This window comes from Onychomys torridus, chromosome 3 (assembly GCF_903995425.1).
Source record: "Onychomys torridus chromosome 3, mOncTor1.1, whole genome shotgun sequence".
Classification (NCBI taxonomy): Eukaryota; Metazoa; Chordata; class Mammalia; order Rodentia; family Cricetidae; genus Onychomys; species Onychomys torridus.
This window is the reverse complement of record NC_050445.1, coordinates 144,817,704-144,826,944: the sequence shown is the minus strand read 5'-3', so window position 1 is coordinate 144,826,944 and position 9,241 is coordinate 144,817,704. Positions and strand designations below refer to the sequence as shown.

Here is a 9,241-nt window from a genome sequence, read left to right as displayed (position 1 = left end):
CTTATATCTTAAATTAACCCATTTGTATTAGTCTATAAGTTGCCATGTGGCTTGTGGCTTACATCTCGCTTGTCATGGCGGTGGCTGGAAGTGTCTCTCTTCCAGCCTTCCACTTTCCAGAATTCTCTTCTCTGCTTGTCCCACCTATACTTCCTGCCTGACTACTGGCCAATCAGTGTTTTATTTATTAACCAATCAGAGCAACACATTTGACATACAGAACATCCCACACCTTTAATCTCAATACCAACCATAGAAGACCTGGAGGTCTGTACAGACAGGCAGTGATGAGGAGGTCATGTGGTTGGGAATGAGAAGGCAGAACAGAAAGTCTATAAAAAAGGCAAACTCACAGGAAGTTGGTCTCTTGCTGAAGGAAGGACAGGAGCAGCAGTGAAGGGCAAGGTTTTTAGCTCTTAGCTATTACTCTTACCTCTTGGGCTTTCATCTCTGCATTGGCTCTGTGTTGCTTATTTAACAAGATGGTTACATCTACAGTTCTTACTCCAATACTTTACTCCTGATTTTTTATTGATATAGATTAGTTAGATTCACATATCAAAAAGTATAATCAGGATATATTATATGAGAAAAAATATACATTTAATAAAAGAAAAAATGATATGCTCATATAGATATAAGAAGCACACAGAACATAAAATAGGACAGAAAAGAAACTCCCCACAATTCAAGATAATTAAAACACTAAATACATAGAACAAGAGTATTGCAAGCTGCTAAGGAAATGCCACAATCACATATGAAGGAAAACTCATCAGAATAACAGCTGATTTCTCAATGCAAACTTTATATAACAGAAGATCCTAGAATAATGTGCTCAAAATTCTAAAAGATTAATGATGCTAATTCAGATTCTTTACACAGAGAATCTATCTTCCACAGCTGAAAGAGGAAAAAGTTTCCATGATATTTGCAGGTTCTAAGCTTTTATGTCCACCAAACCAGTCCTTCAGAGAATACTGCATACAATACTACAGACTGCAGACAGGGATTTACATAAAAGTAAGACTCTCCAGAAAAGGAAGCTACAATTACTGAAACACAAAATGGGATTATTTTCATGGACACAGATGGCAATAAGACTTTTCAATAATAACCATAAAATTAATGTACCAATTCATCAAAAGGCACAAACTATTTGAACGGATTAAGAAGCAAAATTCTTTGTGTGTTTAGGTTGTTTGTGGTATGCATTTGTGTATGTACGTTTGTGTATGTATTTGTGTATGTGAGTATGTTTATATATTTGTGTGTATGTATGTGTATTTGTGCATGTGTGTATTTATGCATGTGTATTTGTGTATATGTGTGTTTATGTGTATGTGTATTTGTGCGCTTGTGTGTGCTGTGTATGTGTGTGTGCAAGTTTATGTGTTTGTGTTTGTGTTTTTGTGATGTGTGTTAGTATATGTTTATGTGTGTGGGTTGTGTGTGTGTTTGTGTGTATGTGTATAATGTGTTTGTGTTTATGTATATATACATATATGTATGTGTGTTTGCATTTGTGTGTAGACAGACTTTCTCTGTGTTTCAGCAGCTGCTCCCAAATAATCACATAGAAACATAATATTAATTACAAAAGCTTGGCCAACATCTCAGGCTTATCTAGCTCTTACAACTTAAATTAACTCATTTATATTAATCTACATTTGGCCGTGTGGCAATATCTTTCTTCTATTTTGCATCTCCTGTTTTCTCTCCATGTCTGGCTGGTGACTACTTTGACTCTGCCTTCATTCCCAACATTGTCTATGCCCCCAAAATCCAGTCTTGCCATTGGCCAATGAGCTTTTTATTAACAATGTGAGAAATACATATTTACAGTGTTCAAAAATTATTCCACAGTGTTTGTGTGCATATGTATGAGGGTTTGTGTGTGTATATGTGGGTGTTTTTGTGTATGATTGTGTACCTATATATATATATGTATACACACACACACACACACACACATATATATAGGTATATATGTCGGTTTGTGTATGTATATGTGTATATGTATTTTTCGTATATATGTGCATGTGTATGTATGTTGTTTGTGTTTTGTTTGTATATATGTGTGCTTTGTATGTATACATTGGTGTATGTGTGTATGTGTGTTTGTATGTATGTGTATGTTTGTGTAAAATAAAAATAGATTATGGAAGTTAGTTAGGCTTACTAGTGCTATATTGAAACACCATTACCAAAAGCAATTTTGGGAGGAAAGGGTTTATTTGGCTTATAGTTCCACATTGTAGGCTATCACTGAAGAAGTCAAACAGAAAATCAAGCAGGGCAGGAACCTGGAAGCAGGAGTATCAGCTTCTGTCTCTAGGTTCCTGCCCTGCTTGATTGTGGGAGCATTTTCTCAATTGACATTTCCTCCTTCACAATGACTATAACTTGTGTCAAGTTAACATGAGAACTAACCAGCATAATGGACCAGAGAGGGAGGGGGAAGTGGTGGACTTGAAGGGAGTGAGGAGAGACACTCTGAGAGGAGTTTGGGAACTGCCATGTTCCTAAATAGATGTAATTTCTAAATATTTTAAAATATATATCCTTATACCCACACATGACAATAGCTCTCATCCTTCATCAGGAGTTTCTTTTTGCAACAGATGGAGAAGATTTCAGAAATCCAAAACCGGGTGAAAATGTAGATAATAGGGGTCTGTGGGTTGTTCAATCCAATAAAGTTTAGGGGAAATCACAGAAGAGGAGACAGAAAGATTATAAGAATCAAAAGACCATGATGCCTGCTATAAGATAGTATCTTTGATACATGACAGGAAGCTGAACCCATGAACTCTCAACAATATTATTTTCTGAACAAGACTGACATGATAACACCAGTTGACATGGCAACATGAACAGGAAATTTCCACATGGTTTCACTCACTAGATGAAAGAATTATGTGTGGTAAATATCTGATAAGAGAGGAGATTGTCTTCTCCGGGAACAAGCTTCCCCAGCGGTTATTCAATATCAAGTGGTCAACCCTCAGTATCTGGGCATGCAAGAAAAGCTAAACAGACCAACAGATTATATGCAGTTACGGTGACCTTGCTAGAAAGGTAGCACAGTCTCCTTACTAAGAACTAAATTCTGTAGAGATGAACAAAGCTGACTCTTCAAATCTATGTCATCTGTATCATCATCTATCAATATATAACACATATGTATGTATTTTTGTTACACTGGGAATCACAATTTTCCCTTAAAATCTGAAATTTTACACTAAAAGCAACACTAATTTAAAAAATAGGGAGAATGGAGTTTCAATACATTTTCTCAAATTTCTGGTAAATTTGAGTGTTGTAATTGAGAGCTTAATCTATTTTTATTTACAAGAAATGCATAGTCATTGGAGATTCATAGTTAGAAGATTATAATAGTGACATAAATAAAGAGGTCCACAAAGAGAATTTAAGTTTGCTAAACCTTTTTCAATTACTTGTATTTAGTGAGACAATAAAACTTGTACCTAATAAAATTAGAAATACACTGATTTGTAAATATATATACATATATGTGTATATATACACATATATGTATATATACACATATATGTATATATGTATATATGTATATGTATATGTATATATATATATGTATTAGACATAAATATAAAATTCACAGGGACATTCATGCTTCTTAGGAAGTGACCTGTCATTTTGCTCTATAAATGAATTATGTGGGAACTATTCTTGGTGCTGCTCTCCTTTTTTGAAAACACTCTTTCCTAGCAGCTGCTGTTCAGGTGGAACTTTCTCTTTTTCCCATCCAGAGTAGAAGATGCAGGGGAGGGGTTTGGAGAAGCTCTCCTGAGTGGTTGCTATTCTACCAGTGGACACAAGGGCAGTCACTTTTTAAAAAAGACTCCGCAGTTCTAGTAACACTCGCTCCACACCCACTTCAGGCTGTTTTGCATCTGTCTTCTCAGTATTGTTGAAAGGAAGAAGGCATGCCAAGAGGACCGTCATATCTCTGCAGTGATGGTATGCTTATGCTTCTATCCTTAGCAGCTTCTCTTAAAATTTCAATAGCTGGGCTAATTTATTTTCTAGTATGTTTGTCCCTCCAATGTTGGGCAGCCATAAGAAATATCACTTTCTTTACATAGTGTTTCTCCATTTGACTAGGTTTGTGGTCTGTCTTCAACATGCAACATTCTGTGTCTTTCTCTGCAGTCTCTATAGATTTCTGTTGTTGCTGCTGTTGTTTTGAGACAGGGTCTGATCATGTAGTTCAGGCTGGTTTCAGACTTGTTATCCTCCTGAGTCAACTTTTTACATGTTGGGAAGTGTGTACCAGCTCTACCACAGAAGTGAAATGCAGTGTTCTCCTGTCTTTCTTCTGTTTGTGTCATTACTTCTTTGACTATATTTTAGCTTTTGAAGAATGTTATCATGTCATGCTTCATTTTCCAGCTTTCCTAGGCATTGCACCATCACTCACTTGCCTTGATGCCTACAGTGATAGTAATGAAGAAGATATTGGAGCCACATGAAGGGAAATGGATACTGTCTGAAGCTCCTCGGTACTTATGAGGGAAGTGGGATGTACTACAGACAGAGATAGAGAGTGAGGAGGAATCTTGTGGTGTAGATTAATTTATATAACCTCATTGTATGTTCTGTAGCACAAGAGGAATATCTCTAAAGATTTTTTTTGTGCAAAGATAAAGTAGACACATTTGCAGAATACTTACTTCATCAATTACACCTGAAAGCAATCTATACAATGTCTAAACTGCTGCCACAGTACTCAGAATGAGTTGAATGCATAGAAATTATTCAATAATGGTAAAGAGAAATTACTGAAGTGAGAAATGAAGGGATGTGTGTCTAATTTTATATTTATGCATTAGTGTACATTAGTGTATTCATGTAAAAGAGAGCATTTATAACCTTGCTGAAGAAAAATGATCACTGTTCTCAGTACAAGGTATTTGTGGGGGTAATTCATTCTATTACATAAGTAGGTGACTCTAATAACTTAAGGGAAGAATCTTGAAAATAAGAATATGTCCCTACACAGAATTTTTATTTCATTGTATTTAGTGTCATTCTTATTTTTTTTTTTTTTGCTGGCTTGAATTTTAGCTTGCCTAGAAATTAAGTAGCTAAATTTAAATAAGTGGACATGTAAAACAATGTAAATAAGAGTAACTTTGTTTTGATGACACAATTGAAAATTCAATGTTTCTTTTAGCATCAACTACAGAGAACTTCCAGCTGCCATGTGTAAAGTTCTTAGGACCTAGATGAATTTCATCTGAGCTATTTTGGACAATGTATTATTTATTGTGAAGAAAACTATAAGCAAAGTCATCAATGATTGTTGATGTTTGATTGACATTGTGTATGAAAGTCCATAATAGTTATGTTTTGAATTTTCAAGAATGACATAGACATGGTCTTTTAGATCACATTACTAAACTTTCAGCAGTACAGTAGTACTTGGAGCATCTTCTGGTGACTATGAAGGCTACTCTAGAGTACATATTATTAATAATTCTAGATATGGAAATCATTATAGGGATCTTAGGAAATGGATTCATAATACTGGTGAACATCTTGGACTTTGACAAGAGAAGAAAGATCTCTTCATTGGATATGATCTTCACTGCTCTGGCCATCTCCAGACTTGCTTTTTTATGGTCACTATTTATAATTTTATTGATATCTGAGCTGTACCCATCTTTAATGATAACTGGAAAAGTGTTGAGAATAACTAATATTTTCTGGACCCTGACCAATCATTTCAGCATCTGGCTTGCTACATGTCTCAGCATATTTTATTTCCTCAAGATAGCCAACTTTTCAAATTCTATTTTTCTTTCCCTAAAATGGAGAGTAAGAAAAGTTGTTTCAGTGACACTGCTGGTGTCTCTTCTGTTCTTGTTTATAAATATTATAGTCATAAACTCATATGTTGTTATCAAGATTGATGGATATAAAGCAAATATGTCCTACAGTTCTAGTTCAAATGACTATGTAGAGTTTTCTAGGTTTCCTTTACTCACTAACACTATGTTCACATTAATACCCTTCACTGTGTCCCTGACAACTATTCTCTTGCTCATCTTCTCCCTGTGGAGACATCTAAAGAACATGCAACTCAATGTCAAAGGCTCAAGAGACACTAGTACTGCAGCCCACATAAAGGCCCTGAAAATGGTGGTCACCTTCCTGTTTCTATATACCATTTTCTTTCTGGCATTTGTTATACAGTCTTGGAAAAATGAGATTCAGCATAAAAATTTGTTCAACTTACTTTTGGATGATATAGCATTTGTTTTTCCCTCAGGCCACTCCTGTGTCCTAATTCTGGGAAACACTAAGCTCAGACAGGCTTTTCTGTCCATGATGTGGTGGTTGAGGTGCAGGCTCAATGCTGCAGAACCTCTAATCTTTAGATCACATAGGGAGTCATCTCCAATTTTCTAGAGGAGGACCTGTTCTTAAGAGACTCTGTATGCTTACATTTGTACTTATGGTTTATTCTTCAGCTGTAGCTTTGTGAATGTTACAAAATTCTTTTTTCCTATTTTTTCCTTTTTATATTATTATTAAGAAATTTTCTGTTCATTGTACACACTGGGCATAGGTGCCCCTTGCCTCCCTCTTCCCACCCCCAGCCTTCCCCCCCAACCCACCCCCCATTCCCACATCCTCCAAGGCAAAGACTCCCATGGGGTGTCAGCAGAGCCTGGTATATTCAGTTGAGGCAGGTTCAAGCCCCTTCCTCTGAACCAAGGCTGTGTAAGGTGTCCCACCATAGACACTGTGCTGTGGGATGCCTTTCTGTATGCTGTGAATATGTGTTGCTCTGATTGGTTGATGAATAAATCTGCATTGGCCTATGGCAGGGCTGGATGGAGCCAGGTCGGAAAATCCAAGAGAGACAGTGGGAGGAGAAAGGAGAAGAAGGAGATGCTGCAAGCCATTGGTAGGAGAAGCAAGATGTGAAAATACCCATATGCCATGGCCATGTGGTGACTTATAGATTAATAGAAATGGGTTAATTTAAGATATAAGAGCTAACTAGGAAGAAGTTGGAGTCATATGCCATCAGTTTGTAATTGATATAAGCCTCTATGTTTACTTGGGTCTGAGCAACTGCAGGATTGAGTGGGACACGGAAAAAGTTCCAGTTACATTTGGCAATCACCATTGGGCATTGATCTACATAGACCAAAGAAAGCTTAAAGATTCTGAATGCATAGAAATGGAGCCACACTGGCACACTGGGCTTCCTGGTCCCACAGTCTCATGCCAGCAGCAGCACAGACTCTTCTTTGACAGCTGCTTGTGAGATGGAGCTGGCTGCCAGCCACCATAAGCTAAGCAGTATGACAGATCCCCACAGCAGTATATAGTGGTGTCTCCAAGCCACCAGGGAGCTGCATGGTGGATTTAGCTTTTGTTAGTACATATTTAAAAAAAAGAAGTTTCTGGGCAATATGATGCTTCTTGGAGACATATACACACTGCTTGACCATAATTCTTAATTTTCTCAGGATCCCTGTAAGATTGCCAGCAGCCCTATTCAGCAGGAAGTAGTATGAAAAGCTATGTCCCAATTCCACAAGTATTGTTTATAAATGTTTATTTTTTAAAGGGTGTTGATTATAAATACAATCTCTTTCTAAAAAAGAAAAGGGGATAATATAGATATGATATGATAAAAGGGTAGATTATTGAATCTATTTTTAAAGAGCAACAACTTGTTTAAAATGTTTTATATTGCTATAGATTTTAGTTGTTACAAATTTAAAGTTAATTTTGTTATACTGTATATATATTTCTACTCTCATTTAAGGTATTAGGTTTATGTAACACATTTAAATTATAATTGATAATTAATGAATACAGATTAATAATTAGTCATCCATGATAATCAAAATTATAGTAATGTTAATTAAGTTTTCTAGGTATACATAGATATATTTCAAAACACTTCAGATACCTACAGAACATGGCATTTAAAATGTTTTAAAAACTTAGACTTTCTGGACAGTGAGACATGTCTGCTCCTGGCAGCACTGATTTACTTCAAAGAGAAAGATGGGCATTGAAGACACTCTATATGGAGTTTACCTTCTTCTTGGCAAAAAATAGCCATTTGGATAAGAAACTGGACTGCTGATAATATATTATATAAACTGGACATGCAGGACCCAGAGGAAGGTGACCACTGAGCTTTGCAAGGTGATATGGTTCTTTAGGTTCCTTCTTTGCAGAGGAGACTGCCAAATATTCTACAGGGCACAGGGTGTAGTGACTAAAATGTCTAGTTCTATTGGCTGAAGATGGATGCCCCAAGGTTACAGATGAAGTTTGTATGACTGTCCAGGCAGGCAGCTGTTCCTGTCATTTCCAGAATTTTGGAAATTGCTTACATTTTTTTTTACTTAGGTAATATTATATCCTTCTGGGGTCTTTGATGTAGTTGAAGACTAGATATTTATAATTATAATTTTCCTTGGTTATAATAAAAGGTAAGTTAGATATGAAACCTTAGGCTCACAAATATAGGATAAATAGAATATTTTCTTTGAATTTGCCAGATGTAAATAGACTAGATATTGTAACTGTAATTCTTGCTTGATAACGGTTTGGTTATATGTAATTTTACTAGATTAAAATTAAAAGCCTTCCTTTTTGATTAGATAGAAAAGAGGAAGTGCTGTGGGATGTCTTTCTGTATTCTGTGAATATATGTTGCTCTGACTAGTTGATAAATAAATTGCATTGGCTTATGGCAGGGCAGGATGGAACAAGGCAGGAAAATACAAGAGAGATAGTAGTAAGAGAAAGGAGAGGAAGGAGATGCTGTGAGCCACTGGCAGCAGAAGCAAAATGTGAAAATACCAGCAAGCCATGGCCACATGGCAACTTATAGATTAATAGAAATGGGTTAATTTAAAATATAAGAGCTAGATAGCAAGAAGCTTGAGCCATAGGCCATACAGTGTGTAATTGATATAAGCTTCTGTGTGTTTACTTGGGTCTGAGTGGCTGCAGGACCGGCGGGATGCAGAAAAAATTCTAGCTATAGCACTGGGCTCCAAAAAACCCACTCATGCAGCAGGGCTCGATCCTGATTCTACTGCCAGGAGCCCTTTAAGCAGGTCAAGCTAAACAACTGTCATGCTTATGCAGAGGGCCTAGTCCAGTCCCATGGAATTTTACACAATTCTGTATGAATCAAGCACTGTCCAAAATA

At 36.4% G+C, this 9,241-nt stretch overlaps 1 protein-coding gene across 1 annotated transcript; it reads left to right on the top strand.

Annotated features, from left to right (window-relative positions):
- The first annotated feature begins 5,490 nt into the window (after positions 1-5,490).
- Positions 5,491-6,459, top strand: LOC118580321 (taste receptor type 2 member 140-like). Its single transcript, XM_036181981.1, has one exon. The coding sequence runs from the start codon at positions 5,491-5,493 to the stop codon at positions 6,457-6,459; it is 969 nt and encodes a 322-aa protein (XP_036037874.1).
- The last annotated feature ends 2,782 nt before the right edge of the window (positions 6,460-9,241 follow it).

Excerpts from the sequence above, each read along its gene's own strand:
- LOC118580321 (XM_036181981.1), top strand. The coding sequence starts at position 5,491 with ATGAAGGCTACTCTAGAGTACATATTATTAATAATTCTAGATATGGAA.